Genomic DNA, 25,946 nt, shown 5'->3' with positions numbered 1-25,946 from the left:
AGAAAATGAAACATTTCCGATGTTATCTCTTGCCATGAAAAACCGCAGGTCTGTGTAATGGGCTGTTTTGTAGCCTGGGAATGAGATGTGGTCAGGAGGCCTGGGGTTAAGCCCCATCTTGAGCTGCACTAACCAATTATTTGACCTTGCTGGGGTCACTTCTCATCTCTGGACCTGTGTCCTCATCTGTAGGGGAGCCTGGACCCAATGATCTCTAAAGACAAGCCTTTTCAGGTCTCTGTTTCTAGGACCTGCGAATTGCAAGGATCCAGAGGAGCTGCAGAGAAACACAGGTGTTAGAAGCAAGGCAATGTGGGAGTTAGATTGGAAAGTTGAGGAGTTGAGGCTTATTATGAAGAGAAATAATGAGCTACATTCATAAAGAGAAACAAAGGAAGAGGAGGAAGGCTATCAGGTAGGTGTGGGAAGACATCTGAGGTCTGGATGCGGGAAAAGGGCAAGTGTTCCTGCTGTGTTGCTTCAAGGACCCAAGCCCCTGACCATGGTAATGGTTTCTCTATGGCACTTCCCAGTCCATGGCTGACATGTTACCTCCTAAATTGCTCCTGTTCATACAGTCATCAGCCTTTAGAGGAAAGTCCCCACCACAGTGCCTAACACATGACGCATCTCTAAAGATTCCACCAAACTCCTGGTGTTTCCCATGTCAGATTAGACTATCAGCTTACCCCCAGGCCCTGGCGCAGCTCTATATGGGAAAAACCAGAAGACTCATGTGCTGGTCTATACAGCTGAGAATGGGGAGTGGGTGAGCCCTGGTACTTCTTACAGAGAAAAAGCTCAGGGTTCCCTGCCCCTAACCAGTTTGCATTTATCCACTCAATAATACCAGGGTTCCCAGAAGGGGCCCAAGCACAGACTATCCAGCAGTTGTCCTAGTTGGGGACCCTTCTAGCAGAAACTTTAAGATTTTATTTATTTATTTTTTCCCCCCAAAGCCCCAGTAGATTGTTGTATGTCATAGCTGCACATCCTTCTAGTTGCTGTATGTGGGATGCGGCCTCAGCATGGCCTGAGAAGTGGTGCGTCAGCGCGCACCCGGGATCTGAACCCGGGCCGCCAGCAGCGGAGCGCGCGCACTTAACCACTAAGCCACGGGGCCGGCCCTAGCAGAAACTTTAGAGAACTTGCCTTTTCGAGGCTAGTAGGGGATCGGAAGGGGTGTGGCACACCAACAAGTGTGGAGGGTTGGCTAGGGCCAGGAGGGAATCCCAATGTATGGAAAGGCTAGAGTTCAAATGGGTTCCCAAGTTCTCTAGCAGGTAGGCGGGGTGGTCCCTTGCTGATCTTGCAGAGCTGGGACACTGGCATAGGAGACAACAGCAAGCTCCTGGAAAGAGCAGATGAAGCATGGGACCCTCAGTGCTTTGCCTTCTCCAACCGTTTGGGAGACTGGGAGGACAGGAAGGCAGAACACAATTAGAAACTATGGTCTTTTCCTATTAAGACATAATATGGCACAGCAAAGTTTTAAATTTTGTTTTTAAAGGAAAAAAATATAACATCATGGTTACATAGAGAGGCTCTAGAGATTTCCTGGGTTCACAATCCTAGCTCTGCCATTTATTAGCTTTGTGATCTTGAACAAATTATTGAGCTTTTCTGAGCTGTTTCTTCATCTCTAAAACAAGGATAGTATTACTCAACTCAAAGAGTTGTTTTGAGAATTATAAGACACCAGATTTTAGCAGGTAAGTAAATGTAAACTATTATTGTTAATACAACATAGCAGTAATGCATACATTGAGCAAGAGATTATTACACACTGAGCAGTGACCCGGTCTCCCTCTCCATTATCCTCCCTTGGGCTCTTCACTGATGACTAAAAAGTGCACTGTTTGGTGGCTTCCAGTAGTTTCTCTCTTCACTCTGCTGGAACTTTGACCTGAAGGCAATCCACAAGACACGTGAAATTCTTTGTTTTCTTCACCAGATAAGGATGATGTTTAAATGGGCATTTGTTTGAGGAATGACTTGGGGTTCCTCTCTTTCAGCCATCTTTCTTTAAAGGATTAAGGCTTTGGACAGGAGGGGCATGGTAACAAGACCCATGCTCTATTCCGAATGCATGTATGGGCACGTGTGCATGCACTCTCTCTCAGTGATAAGGAAGAGGGGGATCCAGAAATTTTCTCTGAGAAATCAGTAACACACATGGGTATGGGGAGCTGGTTACCTGGGAGCTCCTGTTCATCTGCAGCATCAGGAACTGCTTCTTTTTCCTCTTCTCCCTTCTAGAAGACTGTCAAGAAGGAGCCTGTGAGAGGAAGGTGGACCAACCATGGTCTTGGCGAAAAGGAAGTAGGTTCTCCACCCCTTCTGGAGGGAGAAGGAATAGCAGAGATCAACAAGGATGAAGAGGGAGGCAAATGGAAATCGAGAAAATGAAGGTAAATACCCTATATGCTAAAATAAAAATGAAAGTGACGAGAAAGAGGGACAAGGAAAGAGAAAAGCAGAGCTTAGGAATAGAGTAAGAGGAAAGGAAAAACAACCAGCAGAGGTTAACCAGGAGGAGCGACTTAAGGCATGAATGTGAATGGGTACAAGAGTCCAGCTTTCCTATTTCACTCATTCAGGGTATGGAGCATACTGCCATCTTCTGGTGCCATTTAATTTTCAAGTTGCTTTCTTTCTTTCTTTCTTTCTTTTGGTTAGGAAGATTAGCCCTGAGCTAACATCTGTCGCTAATCCTCCTCTATTTGCTGAGGAAGATTGACTCTGGGCTAACATCCATGCCCATCTTCCTCTACTTTATACGTGGGATGCCTGCGACAGCGTGGCTTGATAAGCGATGCATAGGTCCGAGCCCAGGATCCGAACCTGCAAACCCTGGGCTGCCAAAGTGGGGCACACGAACTTAACCACTACGCCACCGGGCCGGCCTGATTCTTGAGTTGAAATGTTTTCCATTTCTTATACCCACAGTCCTTTATCCTCAAGAGAGCCCGCAACATTGTTTCCTTTCATCTTTGGGGCTCCCAAGCATCATTTTCTCCAAGAGACACCTCCCCCAAGTTGTCTCAGAGCACTCAGGCTGGAAGTCTGTAGGGCAAGAGCAAAAAGCAAGAGACAGAAGTTGAACTGTGGCTTGAAAGAGGCCCTGGAATACCCTGAGGATGCAGGCTGACTATGGGATGCTTCCTAGGCTCTGGAACATCTGTGTCAAAAACTGCAGGACCCATCCTCAGACACTGGGTGTGCTGTGTGTTCTGAACTGTAGCACTCAAACTGTAGGTTGGAGAGTGTGGCTTCAGTCCACACTCTGCCACTCACAGAGCATAAAATGTCAAAGCAAGAAGGGGCCCTAAGAGATCACCTAATCCAAATCCAATTTTCCAAGGAGGAAACTGGGACCCGTGAAGTGAGGCAACTTGCCCAAAGTTATGCAGCTAGTGAGTGACTTCCTTTTCTTCTGAGGCAGAAAGAATCAGAATAGTGATTCTCGTGATTCACTGTCCCTTTTCAAATACAGTCCATAAAGTGCTTAGAGGTCATTAGAAGGCACCCCAGAAAGGCAAGACGCATTTTTCTGGAAGCCCCTGAGTGTACCAGCCTCTTAGGAGCTGCATTATTTGGCCTCAAGAACAGGCCTGGAGTTGGTTTTGCCTTCATTTTAATCCCCAGGGCTGCCTGGAGGTTGGAGGAAGGAGCTCTGACTGCTACCTGCCCTCACTCCCCAGCCAGTCCCCGGAGACTGAGGCCAGGGACCATCAGGGGTGACAAGGGAATCCTATCATAATGCCAGGGACTGGGAGCAATGGCCAAGTTCCTAGAACGTAAGCAAGGCAATTACGGCTGAGTTACAGCAGGGATGGGCAGGGCTGGGGGACCTGAGGTGGCAAATGCGGTAAGAGGGAATGAGCCAGCAATCTAAATGACTTCACCGGGGTGGGCTCCTACTTCACCCAAAATACCTCCTCAATCCCAAAGAGGTACCTTAAGCTTCGAATGCCTAGGCCTGACGAACCCAGGCACCCTCTCCCAGTGCCCACTTCTGGAAGAGGAAGTCACCATCATCCCTATTCTGCTTTTTTCTAATCTCCCAGCGCCCTTTCCGGTCTTCTTCCTCCTAAGTCCTGGGCTCCGTCCACTCACATCCAACTAGCGTTTCCCACCCCAGTCTTCCCGACCTTCGTTGCTTCCGCCCACGCCCCACACCCCTGGGATTTCTCCCATCCTCCTCGCCCTCCTCCACTTGACTCTCTCGGACAGCTCCCCGCCAATCTCGGTTTCTCCCATTCCTCCCTGCCACATCTTCAGGCTCCCCCAGCCCCCGGGTGCCTTTGGTTTTTCCGCCGTCCGCCGCAGGCGTCTCAGATAAAGTGGATCCAGCCCTGGGGCTCCGGGGCTCCGCCACTGCCCGGGTGCTCGGGCCCACGGAGAGCATAGTCACGGCCGCCGTTGTTGTCCCAGAACTCGCGGCCGGTGACGCGGTAGCGCAAGGCGAAAAGCAGGGCGCCCCCAATAGGCGGCGCAGGCAGGCGGAAGGCGAAGCGGTCGGCGCGCGGCGGGGGCGGGGCCGGGCCGGCGTAGGCGGCGGGCGCCTCTCGTTGGCTCCGCCAGCCGTCGGCGCTCCAGCGCACGCTCACGCGCTTCTCGTAGGCCAGGTCCAGCACGCGCGCGCTCCCGGCCACGCCCAGCGGGCCCGCCTCGGCGCGTTCCAGGCAGATGCGCTGCGCCTGCAAGCGGGCGGCGAAGCCGGGCTCGCTGGCCGGCTCCAGGGCGGCGCGCGCCTCCTGGCGGGAGAGAGGGAGCGGGAGGAGGGAGCCCAGGCGGAGAGAGGGGAGAGACAGGGGGCGGGGTCAGGGCGACGCATTGGGCCAATCCGAGGCCCGCCCCCGCGCGCCGCCGTCAGAGTGCGGCCCGGCTGGGGGTTGGCCTAGAGTTACTCGCCAATGGGGACCCCAAAAGGGAAGAGCAAGGGCCAGCCCGGGGAACGGAGACGGGTGTTTCTTGCTAAATCCACTCCCACCTGCCCGCCGCGGCCGGGTAGGGGAGGTGCCGGGGAAGGGGCGTGCCCCTGGCGCCTACCTGGAGGCCGCGAGCGCGGGGCTGGCACGGGGTGAAGTGCCGGAGGGCGTCCCTCTGCAGCTGCACCTGCACGTGGCGGGGCACCCGGGGCAGCTCTCCGGGGCGGAAGCGGCGCACGGCGGCCAGCTCCAGCCCCAGCGCGTCGGCGAAACGCACTCTCTTGCGGGTGTCCGGGCTGCGACTGCGGGGCGCCCGGACGCTGCCGCCTCCAGCCGGCGCAGAGCGGGCCCGGCGGCCTCGACTCGGAGCGTGAGCGCGGGATCGGGCCCCGAGGCGCGTCCCGCCCTCGCCTAGCTCCTCCTGCGGCTCCTCCTCGAGGCTGGGCCGCTGGCTGCGGTAGTAGGCGCGCTCTGTCAGCGCGGCAATGAAGCTCAGGTTGCGGGGGATGTCGGTTCGGGGGGGCCGCTCTCGAGACATGGCACCCCCCGACCCGGCGGGGCCCGTCTCCCACCCACCCGGCGTCCACACCGAAGCCGTCGGGCCCGCTTCAGCCGCCCCACGCCATTGCGTACTCTCCTTGCTGTCACCTCCAGGATCCTCCACCTCCCGTAGCTGTGCCTCCGTGACTACCTTTCCCCCACTCTCAGGCCTCCGGGTCTTAGACCATCATCTCCTGCCTCCTGCGAGCTGTCTGCTCTGAGCGTGCGCTCAGCGGCGCTCACCCTCCGGTCCCGCGGCCCCCGCGGCCCCGGCCCCCGCCCACAGCCCGCTGACAGGTGGCTCCCCATCTGTCTTCGCTGCTGCTGCACCAGAGGGCGGGGACTCCACGCTTTTGGTCCTGAGTGAGACCCCTCGGCCTTTTTTTTTTTTTTTTTAACGGCCTCAACCTCTCCGGCACAGGAAGAGTTAACACGCAGAGGGGAAAGCGTAACTTTTCCTTTTCTTGCAGGGGAAGATTTAAAACGCCCAGCTTGTGACTTTCTCTTCAGGGCTCACAATTTTCTTTTCTAAACCCTAGGCTCGAGGTTTGGGAGATGGGTGGGGGTAGATGCAAAGAAGAGTTCATGAACGATAGAAGCTGAGCTGTGGCGCTCAAAAGGGTGGGTGGACCACTGGGAAGAGTTCTGAACTGAGAGTTGCGGTTAGGCATAGCATCTGCTCTCATCTCTGGTGCTATTCAGCTGCGTGACCTTGAGCAAGGCACAACTTCTCTGGACCTCAGTTTTCTCATCTGTAAAAAAGTGGATTCGAGTTCTGCTCTCTAACCTGACTAAGCCCTTGGAGGGCAGAGGCTGTGTCTGATTCATGGTCAGTTTCAGCACATAGTAGGCCTTCAAATTATTAAATGAATGAGCACACAACTTTCTTGGAGCTGGGACTGTGGGGTTTGAGTTTGAATGGGAGCTTCCAAGAAGGGTACAGAGCTGGCTTTTTTCTCTTTCATTTTTTTCTACATTAGTGAAAAAAACATGAAGTTTTGTTTAGTTTTTTTCTAGCTTCCCTTCTGATCTTATGTAGCACTTAACGACGTGCTAGGTATGGTTGTAAGAGTTTTACAAATATTAATTCATACAATACAGCCATCATAAGAGTAGGGAGTATTATTATGCCTATTTTACAGAAGAGAAAATCGAGGGAGAGAGGGAATAGGACTCTTGCCTAGGGTCACATAGATAATAACCCAGGAGCTGGGATTAGAACCTCAGCAGTCCAGCTCTAGAGTCCATTCTCTTATCCACTTGGTTATGTAAGATTAAAACATTTTATAGTAATAGTTAACATCTTCAGAGTATTGAAATGGGGAATCTTGGAGTAGAAATGGAATCTCTAAATTTAAAACAGCAGGAGAGTTTAACTGTAAAATCACCAGTGACTAAGTTGGAAATAAACAATGAGACATATACTAACTTATTGCACAATTCATTCCTGTTTGCATTTTTAACTCCAGTATTAACCATAACAATGTTATTTAGCCAGGACTCATTTTTAAAGTGATATTGAGTTTTACTTTCTTATTTTATTTTATTTTTTTTTGTGAGGAAGATCCGCCCTGAGCTAACATCCATGCTAATCCTCTTCTTTTTGCTGAGGAAGACTGGCTCTGAGCTAACATCTATTGCCAATCCTCCTCCTTTTTTTCCCCAAAGCCCCAGTAGATAGTTGTATGTCATAGTTGCACATCCTTCTAGTTGCTGTATGTGGGACTCGGCCTCAGCGTGGCCGGAGAAGCGGTGCGTCAATGCATGCCCGGGATCCGAACCTGGGCCGCCAGCAGCGGAGCGCGCGCACTTAACCGCTAAGCCACGGGGCTGGCCCTACTTTCTTATTTTATACATACAGGTGTAATCTATGGACATATTTTCATTTCTTAGGGTGTAAAATAACGTAACATGAATTTATGTTACAGTCTAGCAGTTTAAAACTGTCTTCCTCACTCTGGTAAAATATGTCATTGACAGAATAGATAAACTCAAGGTCAACCTATATGGCCTGAGGTTTTCTGGTAAAAGCTCTGTTTTCTTGTCTACACTTTGAGCTGCCATTCTTTGGCTCTGTGGTGTTGGTCTGAGAAGATCCTTGAGGTACACAGCTTTGGACCCAATATAATTTGTGTTGGTCCAGCAGCTCTGTTCTCCTGGCTGCTCAGACTAATGGTGAACCTTTATTCCAAATCAGTCGTTGTTTCTTAAACAGCCACTGCCATTATCTTCAAATGTCTGACTGGGCCTGCTCGATAGCTGGCCAGAGGTGTTGAGTGCTTCTTTTAGTCAGCATTTACTGAGGGTCTGTTAGGCTATGAGGACATAAAAATGAATGAAATTCAGTTCTGTTCTCACAGAGCTTATAAATAAATGGGTGGGCAGACAGAAATATATTTGGATCCTGAGACTTCAAATTATTTTTATTTCAAGTAAATATCTTAGAAGAAATCAGGATTGCAAATGAAGGACTGGACTAGATTTTCTCTAAAGAAGGCGGCAACCTTGCTGGTGGCAGCTGGAATGATCAGCTCAAGAGCAAAGAAGAAATGAGGGAAGTCGAAGGATACAGTCGTAAAGCAATGGAGTAGGCTGTGAGTTCAAATAGAGGGAGAACTGCGTTTAGACTTGTAAATGGTGTGATAACTACATTGATTACCTGAAGCAGAAGAGGTGGCCTTGTAGCAATAGAGTTAAGACAAACTTTGAAGTCAGAATTATATTGTGTCCCACCTTCTAAGTATGTGGCTCTAAGTATGAGCCTTTCCAAGCCTCACTTTCCTCATCCGTAGAATGAGGATAAAACAGCATAAGGACACATGTGAGGACAAAATATCATGCATGTAAAGAAAGCACTTAGCAGCTAAGAAGTCTTCAAAATGTGTTCGCTGTTACTATTATTCTTACAGAAAAGACCTTGCTTCTCCAGTGTCGATAGGGGCATATGGGAATACCAAGGCTTGGACTGGAGGTAGAAGCAAAGGGAACCAGCAGGAAAGGAGAATTGGGTTTCTTCTTGCTGGTCTTTGGTTGGAGATCCCTCCAAATGGAGCGGAAGGAAGTGCCAGCTGCAAGAGCCGGTGGGGCCCAGTCAGAATGCCTGAGAGTGCCCTCGTGTGGATCAGCTGTGGTCAGACGGCTCCACTTCCTGTGAAGTGGGGCCTGTATAATGTACTGCCACGTATGTCTAATAGACATACGTACATGTGCATATATATATAATCTGAAAGGATAAACATCGACCTTGACATTGGCAGCTTCCAGGAGGGGAAGTGGAATTATGGGCGGGCCAGAGGGAGGGAGATTGAGGACTTGCACTTTTTCCTCTATACCTCCATATTGTTTGACCTTTTCATAAGGAGAATGAATTCATGTGTTGGGTAAAAAGAATTAAAAAGAAAACCAATTTGATTACAAGAAAAAGAAAGAAGATGAAGAAAAAGAAAGAAGATGAAGAAAAGTTACCTGCAGAAATTGCTTGTGATCTAAGTCCTGGCTCCCAGATGCTGGGCTAAAGCCCCAGTCCATGAAGAGACTACTGGGTTAAAGGTCCTGGAGAAAAGAGGAAGTGAAATGTTTGGTGTCCCTGTCATGTCTGCCAGTCCCATAGGGCGAGGCACCTGACAGGCAGTTCTCACTGGAATGGGAACTGCTCCTCTTTTCCAGGCACCCGCTCCAGGGCTGGAAAAGTTCAACAAGTGCATGGAACATCAGAGACCTTCTGGAAATGCTGAATTTGTTCTGAGGTTTCCTGATGCCTAGCTGGCTTCTCTGGGCAGCCTCCAGGCTCAGGACCCCCGACCACCCTCTGTGCCCTCTCCGCCCAGCTGTTCTTGGGCTCTGGTGGCTCTCTCCCTGAGTTGTGGCCCTTCCCAAGCCTGCGTCCCAGCCCCGCCCCTCTCTCTGGACGCATCTCTGGGCCCCATCATCACCCGGCGCCGGGCCCTCCTTCCCGCCCCCCCTTTCTCCTCCCTCCTCCTTCCCTCCCTTCCTCCCTCTCTCCCTCCCTCCCAGCTCCTGCACCAGGAAACGGCCCGGATCCCGGCAGCGGCCTGACCCGTGAGATCCCTAACCTGGCAGGCGGGCGGGGTTGGAGACAGGGTGAGGGTGGGGGTGAGGGAGGAGCTGGGCCTTTGGGCTGCACTGGGGGGAGCCGGGAGTAGAGATGGTGTCGGCAGGAAGCCCTTGGCCCTGGGTTTCCCGGGAGGACGGTCATTAAACATGGATTCGGCCACACAGCTGGTAGAGCGTTGGGGGCAGGGACCGGTCCCGGGAGCTGCAACCTCAGCCCTTCTCAGCCCAGACCCTGATCCCTGGCCTTCCCTGCCTAGCTCTGCTCTCCCCTCCCCTTCCCAGGGCTCCACGCTGGCCAGGAGGATGAAAGGCCCCAGCTGGGGGCTCCTTGCCACCAGCGCTGGGTCCTAAGAGCTGCCATCCAGGCTGGGTGAGTGTCCCCTTCCTTCTCTGTCCTGGGCAACCCTTTGCTTCTCCCACCTTTCCCTTCAGCCCCTGTCTCCCCCCTCATTTGTGCCTCTGCCAGCAGCTTCACATCTTGCCTCTGGGGAGATCCTAAACCCCTTCCTCTAGCCAAAAAGGTGTGTACTGTGGAGAGGGGATTAATAGGGATGTCATAGAGCTGGTGTTGTCTTATTACGGAAATAATCTAAAGTATTTTAAAAATAAAATTTACTTGTTTTACATTTAATTTGGCATATTACGAATTTAATGGCCAGCCCCTCCTGTCCTGATCCCTCAATATGACTTAATTCCCTTGTTCTGCCCACTCGCTGCCCAGTGGTCTCTGAGCATTTCCTCCCGCCTCCCTCCCCATGTGACTGGGTTGGCCAAGCCTGACATGCCCCTTTTGGGTCTCTGACCATATATTCATGCCAGTCTTTCATCCTTGACTCTTCCAGCCGCCCGGATGGCGACCCCAGCCTCAGCCCCAGACACACGGGCTCTAGTGGCAGACTTTGTAGGCTATAAGCTGAGGCAGAAGGGTTATGTGTGTGGAGCTGGCCCTGGGGAGGGCCCAGCAGCTGACCCGCTGCACCAAGCCATGCGGGCAGCTGGAGATGAGTTTGAGACCCGCTTCCGGCGCACCTTCTCTGATCTGGCGGCTCAACTGCATGTGACCCCGGGCTCAGCCCAGCAACGCTTCACCCAGGTCTCTGACGAACTCTTCCAAGGGGGCCCCAACTGGGGCCGCCTTGTGGCCTTCTTTGTCTTTGGAGCCGCGCTGTGTGCTGAGAGTGTCAACAAGGAGATGGAGCCACTTGTGGGACAAGTGCAAGAGTGGATGGTGGCCTACCTGGAGACGCGGCTGGCCGACTGGATCCATAGCAGTGGGGGCTGGGTAAGAAGCTTCTCAGTTGTTGTTCTGCATATCCTTCTGCAAAGCTGGTCTCCAGGGGAAAGATGGGGGCTCTGGCTGGAGGCTGGGGGATGGCTATGCTGGGAATGAGGCATAGGGGCTGAGTCTCCCTATTTGGGTGGATCAGATGCCCTCACTTTGGGCATCACATTGGCCTCTGCACTCCGGGGCTGCCATGCAGTCACCACTGGATGGGCTAATGGTCCAAAGCAGAGGACAGAATACACAGTACCCAGGGAGTGCCTGCAGGAAAATGGCATCCAGCCGTCAGGAACTTTTTACACCTGAGTACGTGGCATGGTTGGGGGGTGTCAGGGATGAGTGGTAGTCAGGCAAGCCTTCGCAAAGGATGCCAGTTCTGGGCAAAATGTTTGGCCAAGGAAAGGATGGGATTTACTTGAGGCAGAGAGGGCAAATGAGCCAGGTGCTCATGGGGGATCAGAGGGGCTTGCAGCCAGTAGAGCTTTGGTCGGAGAGGAGATGGGTGTGGGGTAGTGCTTGCAGTGGATGGAACTGGAACTCTTCCTCTCCTCTTTTCTCCACTCTTTCCTCTCCTGATATCCCTTTCTCCTTCTTTCTCTCCTACTTCCCTTCTCTCCCACAGGCGGAGTTCACAGCTCTATACGGGGACGGGGCCCTGGAGGAGGCACGGCGTCTGCGGGAGGGGAACTGGGCCTCAGTGAGGACAGTGCTGACAGGGGCCGTGGCACTGGGGGCCCTGGTAACTGTAGGGGCCTTTTTTGCTAGCAAGTGAGAAAGTCCAGGGCCAGGTGGGGCTAGGTGTGGCTGGGGGACAGGAGAGCAGGAACAGAACAGAGAAATGCCCTTGGAAGAAGTGGGGTGAATGGATGGGCGTGGAACGGGGATGGGAAGGGGTGGGGTAGTGTGTGAGGGAGCTGAGTGTGCCAGGCAGGTGGCTAGAAGAATGAGCTGGAGACACTGGGGAATGTATTTGGAAAGTCAGGGGGCCAGGAGATGGAGTCATTCCAGGGCGGGGGGAGGTGGGAGGGATCATACCCAGAGGTGTAGGCACATGAAAGGATACCTGGAGCCTGATTTGTAGCCCTGAGGAGGGTGGACTTGCATAACGGGTCCGTGCCTTCGTTGGAAGAGTGGGATTTGGGGAAAACACAGAAGGCTTATCTCTTTGGAGTGGAAGCCCAGGGTTCTCAGGTGATGGGGAGAGGTGGCTGTGACAGTGGGCTGCTTGGACACACGTGCGCATGTGCATGCTGGGCTGCTTGTCTAATCTGGCGGCAGTGAGATTCTTCAAGGAGAAAACATTCCCTCTTGCAGTGGCAAGAACAAGGGGCAGTTCTCTGCCCCTCCTCCCAACCCCTCCTTTCCCTCTCCCCTCCCCATCGTCCTGATGCCTCAAGGCTGAGGGAGAAACACTGTATCCAGACAGAGGGCTTCCGGCAGTTCTTTGCAGAAAGTCAGAAAGTCATTAGCAGGGCTTTGCAGAGAAGAGCGGTTCTGTAGCTGGCCTTGTTCCTTATCGTCCCCCTCCCTGTGCATCACGCACTTGCTGCTGCCTCCTGGGCTCTGACAGAAAGGCAGGGCTGTGGAGCCTGCGGTGGGTAGAGGCTTTGGTAGCTAGACCTGCGGGCTGCCCTCCTCTCCCACTGGGGCACACTGTTGCCTAAAGCGTTCCCTATCTCTGGGACCTTCTGTACCCAAACTTAAACTCTAAATTGGGGCTCTAACTGATTTTCCTTTTGAGTGTGTGGGTGTAAATGCTGATCTAGAATACAGTCTGGGTCCTGCACTGGGTCTCAGTGAGACTGTTGATGCCTTGAGAGGAACATTCCAGCTCTGAACCCCATAGGTGTGAGGGGGCCGTGTACTCCATGACTGGCCTATTCCGTGTGGTGGGCTTTGGTGCTGCTTTATCAAGGGCCAAGTGTATGGGTTCTAGAGTACCGACCATAACCTACAAGCATTTATATTTTCTTTGAAGCCACGCTGTTTGCATGGGTGTTACTTGTCTGTACCTCCGAGTCTGAGGATGTTAACTTTGGAGCTCACCGTCCTCTAGAACAGATTCAGATTATAGCTTTTTCTTTTAAGAAACGATTTCACTCCAGATGCATGCCCTGAGCCAGACCTCACTGCTGCACTTTCCAAGGTGCTCAAATTGCTGCTCTCCGATGCTGACCGCAGACACAGTGCTCTAGAACCCTGCCCTTGATCCTGAGCACTGATTAGCTTAGCTAGACCATGGTTGACTCTTCTTGGAGATTTTCACTTGGTCCCAGAATGTGGCAACATAGTTGTACTCACTAAAATGTGGGACCAAAATTGGCCTCAGGTGTTCAGCCCAGACTTTTGCTTTTGAGAGAGGGCTGCACTTTTTAATGGTATTTATGGGGGAGGTGGTAGACTGCAGGCGCCACTTGCTCTGTCGTGAGTATGCTGATAACCAGAAACTCAGAGCCGGTCTGTGGCAGGCAGTTGGGGTGGGGGGTCTCTGACTTGCTCAGGACAAACTAGGCCAGTGGTTTTCAGACTGCTTGGCAGAGCCCCGAAGTTTCCTAGGGGTTGCCTCAGGAGTGCTTGCGGGAGGTCAAGGGGGGCGCTGAGCAGGCCGGGCTACTTGCCCTCAAACAGAACAGCTCCCCTTGTAGCTGTCTTATGTATCGGGGTTCAGGGTAAGATTTTATTTGCATTAAGGGGTTTGCTGCTGAAAAAAAGTTGGAAAACCACTGACTAGACCATCGGCTTCAAATTGGAGCCTCTGCTCCCCCAGGTCTGGGGCAGACTCTTCCCCCTGCCCTCTCCCACAGGACACGTAGCCTGTTAGCTCTCCTGGGGGCCTTTAGCAAACCGGGGCAGCAGGGACCGTGGTCAGGTTACCAAAAAGCCCTGCTCTGAGGCCTTCACACCTGGTGGAAGGAGAGGCTGTTTTCTGAAAGGGTAGAGGGCTTGGTCTGGATTCCCAGAAGCATAGCTTGGATGGGATCACAGTGTGCAGTGTTGACCTGTCCTGCCCTTCTTAGCTTGAGGGGCATTGGAAACCCCAGAGACTCTTCTGTCAGGGAAAACTAGAGACTCTCTTCTAGAGCCATATAGTTCCTTGGGATTAGCTCTTGGCCAAGAAGGCTGAGTATGGCTCCCAATTTTTAAATCCATTTCATTTTTTAAAAAATAAGGGAAATGAATATCTAATTGCCATTTTTCAGAGATGAAATAGGTGGAGAGGGTGTTTCTTGCTTTCCAGAGCCCAAAGGGACAAATAGGGACTTTGCTTAGGCCAAGGAAGGAGCAGAAGTAGGGCAACTAGGTCCTGCGATTATTAATCCTACTCCCTACTTATTCTAGTGCATACACTATTCTACTTTTTTAAATCATAAAATGGCGGGAGAACAGATTGGTTAGTTTAGAAGAAAAGAAAAAGCTCTATAAATATAAATATATATTCCTGTATTTTTATTTAATAATTTATAAATACCAAGTTCATTTGACTTTTATTTTTGTGTAATATGTAATGGTCGTATTAAAAAAAAATAAATAAAGCCCAGAAGTTTAATGAGAAGGACTGAGCAGGGTTTGTGACTTCTACACTGTACAGCCTGGGGTCAGGACGTTTCTTGATCCAATCATCTCTTCATGACCTTGAAAAGGGCAAGAATTAGAGTAACAAGGATTTGGGAAAGTGTTGAGATAAAAAAAAAGAAAAGGAAATCAGAGTTGTTCCCCCATCCCCACACCTCAGCCAAATGCCCAAAGCCAGAACTCCATCTATGCCAACCCAAGCCTTAAGAGGGTGTGTGTATACAGTACTTTGGGATGGCCACAAACAAAAAACAAAAGAAAACCTACCAAAAATCTTTGTATGACGGTTATCAAGTCCCCAGTTGTGGTTCAGCCTCTAACTGGAAGTGTGTGATAATGAGCATTTCTCCCCAATACCCTGCTGCCTATTTCAGACTTAAAATAAGTCTGGAAAAAATGGAGCCCTTGCTTCCTTTCCTGGTCCTCTGAAACATTTGTTTGTTTGTTTATTTATTTATTTATTTATTGCGAGGAAGATCAGCCCTGAGCTAACATCCATGCTAATCTTCCTCTTTTTGCTGAGGAAGACTGGCTCTGAGTTAACATCTATTGCCAATCCTCCTCCTTTTTTTTCTTTTTTCTCCCCAAAGCCCCAGTAGATAGTTGTATGTCATAGTTGCACAGCCTTCTAGTTGCTGTATGTGGGACGCGGCCTCAGCATGGCCGGAGAAGCGGTGCATCGGTGTGTGCCCGGGATCCAAACCCAGGCCGCCAGTAGCAGAGCGCAAGCACTTGACCGCTAAGCCACGGGGCCGGCCGCTGAAACATTTGGTTTCAGCCATTTTAATGCAAACTGCTAAATTGGATGGAATCTTCAGGAACTATTCAGCCCATCCCTCTGTATTTCTAGTCTAGAACCACATCAAAGTCATGTCTGACAGGAAGAGTGATCCTAATTTTAAATTACAAGTGGAGATTTCTAGTCTTTCTATAATCCAGTGCAATAAAATGGTATTTGGGTTTATGTGTTAAATTGTAGAGAGAAATCATACTGCTTAGAGGAATCCAGTGTTGAGTTTCCATTCTTTCTCTATAGAAAAATCTACAGAACAAGCCATATTAAAATCAGAGTGGCTTGGTGAACATGGCATTAGGGAAAAGGGAATTAGTTGCTCTTAATAGTTAATATCATCAGGCTGTGATAGCTAGTGCATTTATCTACACTGCAGTGTGATTGGTTTAATGATTGATTGGTTTATATTTGCCTAGTTCCAAAAAGCATATGCAACATCTTACCACAATACACCAAAGACGAAACAATAGGAAAATATAGATTTTTAAAGTAGGGGTAAAAGGCAAATTGAAATATTGCAATAGATGACAGCAAAGGGAAAATTAAGGCACAGAAAAGCATTCTATAAGCAGTATTCCCAAATACTAAAGCTAAGCTGTGAATTCAGCCTTGAGCTTCTTGGCAGCTAAAGAAATGGGAAACAGACTGAGATTCACATTGCTCTTAGGATTTATAAAAGCCTTTCAGTTCCTCAAGATGGGCAAAAAGTTTTGTGGCTCTTCTAAGATGATATAGTGGACACCACCGTCTGACACTTGACAGAAAATATGATGTTGAGTTATGCAGCACTGATTCTTATACAAACACCAAAGTGAACAAACACAAATTTCTGCCCTCATTTTACTTGCATTCTAGTAAGGGAAACAAACAAAAACGAACTAACTAAATACATTCATTTCACACATGCATGAATGAATGTATTTAGTTAGTTTGTGGTAAATGAAGAAAAGTAATTCATTAAGGTAAGGCTGGGAAGCTGTATTTATGTATTTCAATATTAGGAAGCCCCCATTTCTCAGGTGACTTTTGAGTAAAGTCATGAAAAATGAAATTGGGAAAATATTTTTAGTGATATGGAAAGATGTTTCTGTACCTTACTGGGTAAAAAAGAAAATAGACTAGAAAATAATATACACAGTATGGTCCCATTTTGCTAAAATATTTGGATATATGTGTGTGCCTCTATATGTATTTGTGTGTTGAAAATTTCAGGAAAGTTATGCCAAATATCATTAGTGGTTATCTCTGAGTGGTGGATTTTACAGGTGATTTTATTTTGTACTGTTTACTGTCAATATTTTCTGATTTTTAGCTAAAGAACACATATTTCTGGTATAGTATATTAAAACAAATTTTTCAGGTACAAAGCTTTAAAAAAGTTAACCAAGCAGAATGGAAATTAAGGAGCCCAACAGAGGCTCCTTTTCATTTAAATGGTCACCCCACTCCATGCAAGGGCAGACCTAGGGAGTTAAGGCCAGTGGGGCCAGACTTTGCATTAGACAACAATTGGTGTCTGCTCTGAAAGAGAGGTAAGTAAATGATCAGGGTTCCCAGGTTCTAGATCAGCACTGTCCAATAGAAATACAATGCAAGCCACATATGGAGTTTTACATTTTCTAGTAGTCTTATTAAAAAAGCAAAAAGAAACAGGCAAAACAAATTTTAATATTTTATTTAATCCAGTATATAAAAACTATTATAATTTCAACCTGTAATTAATATTAAACAATTATTAAGTTGTTTTACAGTCTGATTGTCATACTAAGTCTTTGAAATATGGTGTAAATTTGACACTTTCAGCACATCTCAATTCGGACTACTCATGTTTCAAGTGCTCAAGCCGTGTGTACCATATTAAACAACATAGTTCTAGATTATAGAGAATTATTGTAGCTGGTAAAAATTTCAAAGCGGGAGTTAAAAATAGGGATGAAACTACCAAGAAGCCAAGTATTTATGTTGTTTACTGAGAAAACTCTTCCCTTCTAGACAGAACTGGAGATGCCCTCATCCATTTTTACTGATTTAATTTGCCTTTTCTCAACTCCACTGACCATTCACTTCTATTAACACATTTTTCTTTCTTCTACGGCACAATATCACTGAGTTTCAGTTTTCTCAAAATTCCATGGCCCTCTGTTGATAGATTATTACTAAAGGAAAATTATACTCATAATGGGTGAATCTCACATCATTACATACTAATTTTTAAAAAATTCATGGGCCAGCCCCGTGGCTTAGCAGTTAAGTGCGTGCACTCCGCTGCTGGCGGCCCGGGGTTCGGATCCCGGGCGCACAATGACGCACCGCTTCTCCGGCCATGCTGAGGCCACGTCCCACATACAGCAACTAGAAGGATGTGCAGCTATGACATACAACTATCTACTGGGGCTTTGGGGGGAAATAAAGTAAATTAAAAAAATAAAAATAAAAAATAAAAAATTCATTCTCAGAGGGAAACTTATCTCTTTGATGTTCTCTATGCATCAACAATAGGCAAGATATTAAATAAGATTATTATAGAAGATCATTCATTCAGTTAGCATTTATTGAGCACACAGTGATAGGCAATGGGAATACAAATATAATTGAGATGGTGTCTCTGCCTTTTCCAGTTTACAGTCTAATAGGGAAGTATCATACTTTACACGTCACCATTCAAATATTTTTTTAAATGTGTGTTTATAAAAGTAATCATGCTTATTAGAGTACATTTGGAAGTTGCAGTTTTTATTTTATTTTAAGTAAAAATAATATATGATATTGTGGAAAAATCATAGAACATAGAAAATTATAAAGAAGAAGGTCAGTCATAATCCTACTGCCCAGAGAAGACTACTATTACCATTTTGGCATATTTCTTTCCAGGCTTTTATCTGTGCTTATAGTTTATGATCATACTGTATATACAATTTTGTATACTGCAATTCTGCTTACTATTATATTGCAAGCATTTTTCCTTGTCATTAGAAATGTTTTGAAGGCATAATGACTATAAAATTACATCTGTATGTATACAATAATTTTCCAGAAAGTGCCCACTTGGACATTCAAGTTGTTTACATTTTTTCACTTTGATGAACATCTTTATTCTCAAATGTTTATCCAGTTTTTAGATTGTTTTTTAGAACAGATCATAAGAAATACATTACTGGGTTAAGAATCTCAACATTTTAAAAGCTTTTGTACATATTTCCAAAGAAAAGATTGTACTAGTTCTTGTTATTTTTCTCCCCCAATGCCCAGGTTGTTTTTTTTAAAAATCAGATATACATAGTTTTAATCAGACTTTATATACAATTTTACATTCTACACTTTGACCTAATAAAAATTATTTTTTCATGTTATCACACACTATGTGTAAGCCTTTTAATAGGTGCCTAATAATCTTTGGATGTAATTATAATTTGCCTAAACATTTGTCTATTGTTGGAATTTAGTCTTTTTCCAATTTCAGCATCATACATGATGTAATTTTTGTGTATTAAAACAGACCTTATAGTAATTTTGATCTTAGCTTGTAAAGCTGGCTTTGAATGCTCTGCTGACTTCTAATTAGTTCCACGACTTGGGCAATTTACTTCACTCTTTCCTCTTCCCTAAAAAAGGTTATGGTTTTGGAAATATTTACTTCACAGGATTGTGGTAAGAAGTCAATGAGATAATATAACAAGGAGTCTAGGATAGTGCCTCTTACAAAATCAAGTGCTCCACAAAATTAGGATTCAAAAGCATTATTAAAAAAAACACATTTCCCTTGATTGGCTTACTTAGTATAAATTAGTCACCAATAAAACATGCAAATCTTGATTAGGTTAAGATCAGTAGAAAAGCTTTTCTTCCAGCGAACTCACAGTCTCTTAGAGCTTATCTTCGGTGCTCAACTTACTTCTGGTCCACTGAAGCTGAGATGGCTGATGAAGTAAATTTCAGTGAAATTTTAAGCAACTGTGACTCTGCTCCAAGTTCCCCTGTTCCTGAGGTAATGATTTGTGAGAAAAAGTGAGGGTGAGGGGAAGAGTGGGGTACACTGAGAAGCTTTTGACTTCTTGGTTTAATAGGGATCTCCTCTTGTCCAAATCCCCCTGCCCCAACCATGCACACCCTCTTGGGGTTGTTTGATTACCTATTTGGTTGGGGTCATGTGAATCGCTCTCAAACCGTAGCTTGGTCTGGCTACAAATACCTCTCTTGCAAACGTAGCACCGCCCTTCCTTCCTTTTTAATAAATGCGTAGGATCACTACTGAAAAATGGCAACCCTGCTTTCCAGGGGTAGGTCTCATTGGTATCTCCGAGTCTACGGTGTGGCAGGAGCCTGCCTGGAGAAATTCCTTTGGGATTTGAAGGAGGGTTTGAGGGCTGGGAAAGCGCTGAAGATGAAGGGTGGCACCCAGATCCCCAATCAATCCATCCTTCAATCATCAAACATTTATCGGACACTTACTATGTGCTAAGCATATTGCCTCATGGTGGATATGCAAATATAAATTGCATCCAGCCTCTCATCTCCAAGCTCTCACACCTAGTTGGGAAACGCAACACAAAATGATTAAGCGCATAGTGGAGGTAGGCCCGCTTGTCATGGGAGAGGGGAGGCTAGTGGAAGGCTTCGCAGAAGTGATGCTGGGGTTTGCCGTTGTCTGGTTGAAGAGACTGCATGTACAGAGGCACAGACCTGGGTGCAGGTACACCACTGGAAGGAGTGTGGAAATACCATTAGCGAAGTAGCTTGGTCCTGAGGTCTCTAAGGCCACGGTAAGGAGTTTTGAGACTTGACCTGGCTAGCAGAGGGGAACCAGCTCGGTCTGGCAGCGGTGCAGATTGGAGTAGTGACACTGGAAGCTGAGAGACCCATTAGGGGGCTGTAGCAAACAGTCCAAGCAAGAGAAGAAACAGGCTGAAACTGGGGCATGAGCAGCGTGCTTGGAAAGTATGCCTGTGCAGGAAGACAGAACAGACAGGACTCGTGACTGGCAGCTCTAGAGAGAGGATTCCTCCCTGCTTTCTGGTTTGGGAAACCTGGTAAATGATGGTGCCAATAACCTGGGAGGGAAAAGTAAGGTCTCTCCTGGAGAGCTCCATTCAGAACCCTGTGTGTCCAGCAACATCCCATTTACTGGTGCTTTCCCGGTCAGATTTCCAGTTTCCAGAAACCGCCGCAATGTTTCTGGCTTCTGCCTTCCAACAGCTCACTAGTTGGCAACCAGTAGTATCAAGATGGCGGCCTCCTAAGGACTAGTCATGTGACCTCGGGTTTCCCTTGCTGGAAGCCCGCAGTCCGTTCGAGGGCAAGGTTCACCTGTCAGGAAACGGGTGTCAGCCCTTCGAATCTCGCGAACCAATCGGCATCCGAGACTGGGCCGCTGCGGCGAGGCGAGCGGAAGACTGGTCCTTTCCACTCGCCTAGCCAGCGGCCAATCACCGAGCGTCATATACTTCGCGGGCCCGCCCATAGGCGGGGAAGAAGCAGCAATGTCGTCACAGCGTGGCGGTATTGTTACCTAAGGACTTGAGAGGAGGTGGGACGTGTGTTGATTGACAGACTGATTTCCCCTACCGGGATTTGAGAATTTGGCGCAATGCCCCGCCTTAGAGGTGGGGTCTTATTTGATTGCCAAGTAATCTTCTCCAATGGAGTGCTAGCTGTTGGTGATGGGCAGACTGCTTGACTAATGAATCCCCGGCGTGGCCGGCCCAGCTCTCCAATCGCCGGGCGGCGGGCCCCAGTCTGAGCGGCGATGGCGGCGGCGGCGGCGGCGGCAGCAGCAGCGGGGGCTGCGGGCGGTCGGGGCTCCGGGCCGGGGCGGCGGCGCCATCTTGTGCCCGGGGCCGGTGGGGAGGCCGGGGAGGGGGCCCCGGGGGGCGCAGGGGACTACGGGAACGGCCTGGAGTCTGAGGAACTGGAGCCTGAGGAGCTGCTGCTGGAGCCCGAGCCGGAGCCCGAGCCCGAAGAGGAGCCGCCCCGGCCCCGCGCCCCCCCGGGAGCTCCGGGCCCTGGGCCTGGCTCGGGAGCCCCCGGCAGCCAGGAGGAGGAGGAGGAGCCGGGACTTGTCGAGGGTGACCCGGGGGACGGCGCCATTGAGGACCCGGTGAGGGAAGGACGGCGAGCGAGCACTCCCGCCCGGCCGGGTCACGGGAGGCCCAGAGCTCGGGCGAGCGGGAGGCAGGCGGGGGGTGGGGTGGGCGGGGAATAACGTGGCTGGGGCCGGGCCGGGGACGGATCCTCGCCCGCCAGAAGGGGTCTAGCCGGGTAGATTCTGGCGTGATGGATGCCTAGTGTTCTTCTAGAGAAGGTAGCTTATTTTTCTTTTCATCTTGATCTTCGCGTGGGGCGAGGGAAATGGCTGAGCATGGCTGGGGCCGCGCGCGGACCGAGAGCAGGGCACAGCCCCTGCGTTGGTTCCTCTTAAGCTCTTCTCCATGCCGTCCCCGCTCGTTGTAGGAGCTGGAAGCGATCAAAGCTCGAGTCAGGGAGATGGAGGAAGAGGCTGAGAAGCTAAAAGAGCTCCAGAACGAGGTAGAGAAGCAGATGAATATGAGTCCACCTCCAGGCAATGGTGAGTAACTGGCAGTTGCACGACGAGGCCGGGTCCTTGGATTGGAAGGGTTTTGGGAGCACGGGTTATATGGGATTAGATGCTCCGGACCTTAGAGCTGCTTGTCTGAACGATTACTGGGCAGGTGTCGCGGTCATAGTCCATTGTGTGTTCTTCTGACCTTTGTGAGACAGAGCCTCTGTTTTGGTGATGGCAGTCTTGTTACAAATGTGTTGCTCTTTGTTCTTAGTCTTCTTTTACCCTTTGTGGAGGTTGTCAGCTGCCATTTGACCTTCAAGTCTAATAGTGCTTCCTTCAGTTGGAGACCCTTTAATTAGGAGTCCTAAGAGAAACTGCTCAGCTGCAGAGGGTTTCCCCTTTAATCTAGAAATGTCGAGTCTCGATTCGCTTAATTTTGTTCCGTTTTCAAATCGTTTCATCCAAAGCAATTCAATAGGGACTTGATTTGTGGGCGGGAGGGAATTCCTGTGCTGTTTTCTTTGATTTTTAAGAGTGTATTAATCTATTTCTTAATTTGTCAAATATTTAGTGAGCATCTACTGTGTACTAGACACTATTCTAGGTAATGGGTACAGCCCAGAACAGAACAGACCAAAATCTTTGCCTTCACTAGTGGTGGTGGTAGTCCTGCATATATCGGTCAAATAGAAAACAAGTGGTTTTTTTTTTTCTTCAAAGCTGGGCCAGTGATCATGTCCATTGAGGAGAAGATGGAGGCTGATGCTCGTTCTATCTATGTTGGCAATGTATGTACTAGGGCACTGTTTAGGGTTTGGGGAAGCTTTTATTTTGGGGAGTTATTTAATAGGAGTTTTGAAAGGAACATCTCAAGAATGGGTGATGGACTTAACAAGTTGAAGGAGGGTTGGGAGGAGGTGAAAGGTAATGGTGATCAGCAGAGGTGCTTTGGGGTTGGAGAGAAAAAAGATTAGTTCCCTAGAGAACCAGATTTGATGTGCCTTGGTGTATATGGATGTCCCAGCCCAAAAGCTGGGTAGGGTACTTGTTGAGACAGGAGTTTGCCCAGTACCTGTGAAATAAACCCCCCTCCCCCACAGGTGGACTATGGTGCAACAGCAGAAGAGCTGGAAGCACACTTTCATGGCTGTGGTTCAGTCAACCGTGTTACCATACTTTGTGACAAATTTAGTGGCCATCCCAAAGGGTAAGTAGGGAAGTAAGTTGAGGTCATTTTAATCACAGTTTAAAAATAGATAAATTATGTTTTATGTTGAGCAGTAAGTTAACTTGTTAAAACAAATGGTCTTTGTCTTTTAAGATATGGCATTAATGTTGGTGTATATCAGGGGTTGCACATAAATGCGTTCAGCAGCCAGACAGAAGAAAGATGAAGGCTAGGTATGGGTGGGATCATGAACTAGAAGGGGCAGCTTCTACTAGGCCCCAGCTGGTTCTGCCATATGGAAATCCAGGCCCTGTATATCTTTTTTTATAATTTTCAAAGAGTAGCTGGAAATTTTGTTTAGAATCTTTCATTTAAAAAAAAAAACTTTGTCATTAATTAAAAATGTAAACACATTGTTCTCAGAGCATGCCTGCGAGTTGGATTTGACCTGTAAGCTGCTGTTTGCAACCTCAAATAGATAAAGTGACAATTATTCTTTTCAGGTTTGCATATATAGAGTTCTCAGACAAAGAATCAGTGAGGACTTCCCTGGCCTTAGATGAGTCTCTATTTAGAGGAAGACAAATCAAGGTAAGCCCTATGTGCATTGCTGTTCTAGTTCTATGTAAACTCTCCAGGTTGCCTCTAAGGCTTTCTGTTGTATATTCCTCACTCGCAGGTGATCCCAAAACGAACCAACAGACCAGGCATCAGCACAACAGACCGGGGTTTCCCACGAGCCCGATACCGTGCCCGGACCACTAACTACAACAGTTCCCGCTCTCGATTCTACAGTGGTTTTAACAGCAGGCCCCGGGGTCGCGTCTACAGGTCAGGATAGATGGGCTGCTCCTCTCCCCCGCCTCCCATGAGCCCTGTATGCTTCCTTCTCTCCTGCTCTTGAGGAACCTCCCTCCCTTACCCTCCCCTCGGTCTCCAGGGACTTGGTCTCCTGCCTGTGCAGGGTGAGGAAGGTAGTTGCAGGCCAGGAGGCCAGTCTCATCATCTTTTTCTGAAGCAGGAATTGGTGATAAGGTCTGAATCTCTCCAATCTGCTCGGAGAGATGCTTCTTCCCCCAGCCTTTTTTTCCTTGAGAGTTGGTGGCAGTGAAGGCGTTTATACAGAAGGCCGGGAAGAACAGGGCCTCAGAGCAGTGAAAGCACTGCTTGGAGATTTGCTACTTTTCCCAGAATTAGGGAGGGGTTGAAGTTTGAACCTCCCTTGGAAGAATACCAGAGGCTGGTCGATCCTCCTCAACAGCCATGTGGGAGGATTTTGAGATATTTGCTCTTTAATGAGCCAGTCTTTTGCAGGGTTAACTTTCTCACTGGGCCTAGTGTGGTGCCTGTGTTGTGTTGTTGCTTTACTTCCGTCTCTTTACATTTAAATAGATAGGTTAGGCATATAGACCTTGGCTTTTCATAAGGTTTACCCATCTGCTCCCAGGAGTTAGGGAGCATCTGTTGGTGAGGGCCTAGGGTTTAAGAGCTGTGGAGAACTGAAAACTGAATAAACAATGAGTCCTTTTTCTTGCCCCTATGTCTCAGATTCACTTCTTTATCGCCACTGTTTGGCTAAGTATTCTGTAAATTCCCCCCCTCCCATTTGCCAGATGTGTCACTATTTCTGGGATTGTGGGATCAGTTTTAGGACACTTGGAAACTTCTTTTCCCCCTTCCCTTCACAGTAACTGGGGCAAGGGCCCACGGGGAGGGGCTTGTACTGAACTGTTTAGTGATCCTGTTAACACCTAACTCTCCTTCTTTCTTCCAGGGGCCGGGCTAGAGCGACATCATGGTATTCCCCTTACTAAAAAAAGTGTGTATTAGGAGGAGAGAGAGGAAAAAAAGAGGAAAGAAGGAAAAAAAAAAAAAGAATTAAAAAAAAAAAAAAGAAAAACAGAAGATGACCTTGATGGAAAAAAAAATATTTTTTAAAAAAAAGATATACTGTGGAAGGGGGGAGAATCCCATAACTAACTGCTGAGGAGGGACCTGCTTTGGGGAGTAGGGGAAGGCCCAGGGAGTGGGGCAGGGGGCTGCTCACTCACTCTGGGGATTCGCCATGGACACGTCTCAACCTTGCAAGCTGCTTCCCTTGTTTCCCTGTCCCTCTTCACCCTTTGGGGGCTGCTCAAGGGTAGGTGGGCATGGGTGGTAGGAGGGGTTTTTTTACCCAGGGCTCTGGAAGGACACCAAACTGTTCTGCTTGTTACCTTCCCTCCATCTTCTCCCTAACTTTCACAGTCCCCTCCTGCCTGCTCCTGTCCTGCCAGGTCTGCCACCCCCCCGCCCCTCTTTTCCGGCTCCCTGCCCCTCCAGATTGCCTGGTGATCTATTTTGTTTCCTTTGTGTTTCTTTTTCTGTTTTGAGTGTCTTTCTTTGCAGGTTTCTGTAGCCGGAAGATCTCCGTTCCGCTCCCAGCGGCTCCAGTGTAAATTCCCCTTCCCCCTGGGGAAATGCACTACCTTGTTTTGGGGGTTTTTGGGGTGTTTTTTTTTTTTTTTCAGTTTTTTGTTTTGTTTTGTTTTCCTTTGCCTTTTTTTCCCTTTTATTTGGAGGGAATGGGAGGAAGTGGGAACAGGGAGGTGGGAGGTGGATTTTTGTTTATTTTTTTAGCTCATTTCCAGGGGGTGGGAGTTTTTTTTAAATATGTGTCATGAATAAAGTTGTTTTTGAAAATAAAAAATTGTTTGGCCTTTTGGGTGTAAAGATTATTTATCTATCTTCCTACTCTCTCTTAGATCCCTAATGGCTGTTAATTCTGCTTTGTGGAAGTGCTGGTGTTGTGGAGGGGAAGTTCCCACTTAGGAATTAAGGAGTAGGAGTTTAAAATTACAACTAGCCGGAACATTATGTGTTTAGTTGAGGATGATGGGTTTTCTGGAGAGCATGTAGCCTGATTGGCATTGGAGAGGTGGATTAATGGGGCTGGGAAAGGAAATGAATGGCCAGGTTAGAGTGATCTAATAGTGCTTCTGTGTGTCCTGACGAAACTTAGCGTGCAGATGAATTATCCATACCGGTAGCAACAAATTTCTCAGATTGGGGTCTCAGTAGAC

General features: G+C 48.3%; 2 protein-coding genes across 5 annotated transcripts; one reads left to right on the top strand and one right to left on the bottom strand.

Annotated features, from left to right (window-relative positions):
- Nucleotides 1-2,205: 2,205 nt before the first annotated feature.
- On the bottom strand, nucleotides 2,206-5,546 carry PPP1R3E (protein phosphatase 1 regulatory subunit 3E). The gene is made up of 2 exons (XM_004421227.3): nucleotides 5,056-5,546; nucleotides 2,206-4,760 (listed from the first exon to the last, which is right to left on the bottom strand). Exons 1-2 carry the CDS (start codon nucleotides 5,470-5,472, stop codon nucleotides 4,338-4,340), a joined length of 840 nt encoding a protein of 279 aa, XP_004421284.1. The 5' UTR covers nucleotides 5,473-5,546; the 3' UTR covers nucleotides 2,206-4,337.
- A 3,569-nt stretch (nucleotides 5,547-9,115) lies between these two features.
- Nucleotides 9,116-25,586, top strand: LOC101403986 (bcl-2-like protein 2). Of its 4 annotated transcripts, XM_087423583.1 has the most exons (9): nucleotides 9,687-9,918; nucleotides 10,391-10,830; nucleotides 11,453-11,569; nucleotides 21,644-21,758; nucleotides 22,437-22,504; nucleotides 22,817-22,923; nucleotides 23,388-23,475; nucleotides 23,564-23,715; nucleotides 24,659-25,586. In XM_087423583.1, the coding sequence occupies exons 2-9, from the start codon at nucleotides 10,399-10,401 to the stop codon at nucleotides 24,696-24,698; spliced, it is 1,119 nt and encodes a 372-aa protein (XP_087279709.1). In that variant the 5' UTR covers nucleotides 9,687-9,918; nucleotides 10,391-10,398; the 3' UTR covers nucleotides 24,699-25,586. The 4 variants fall into 4 exon arrangements, with proteins under 4 accessions (XP_004421281.1, XP_087279709.1, XP_087279702.1 ...); XM_087423576.1 differs by lacking the exon at nucleotides 11,453-11,569 and having other exon boundaries at nucleotides 9,694-9,918; XM_004421223.3 differs by lacking the exons at nucleotides 9,687-9,918; nucleotides 10,391-10,830; nucleotides 11,453-11,569 and adding an exon at nucleotides 20,925-21,290.
- The last annotated feature ends 360 nt before the right edge of the window (nucleotides 25,587-25,946 follow it).

This window comes from Ceratotherium simum, chromosome 3 (genome assembly GCF_057802395.1).
Source record: "Ceratotherium simum simum isolate JZ-2026a chromosome 3, ASM5780239v1, whole genome shotgun sequence".
NCBI classification, from domain to species: Eukaryota; Metazoa; Chordata; class Mammalia; order Perissodactyla; family Rhinocerotidae; genus Ceratotherium; species Ceratotherium simum.
The sequence above is the reverse complement of the archived record's forward strand: the minus strand, read 5'-3'. Positions and strand labels throughout refer to the sequence as shown.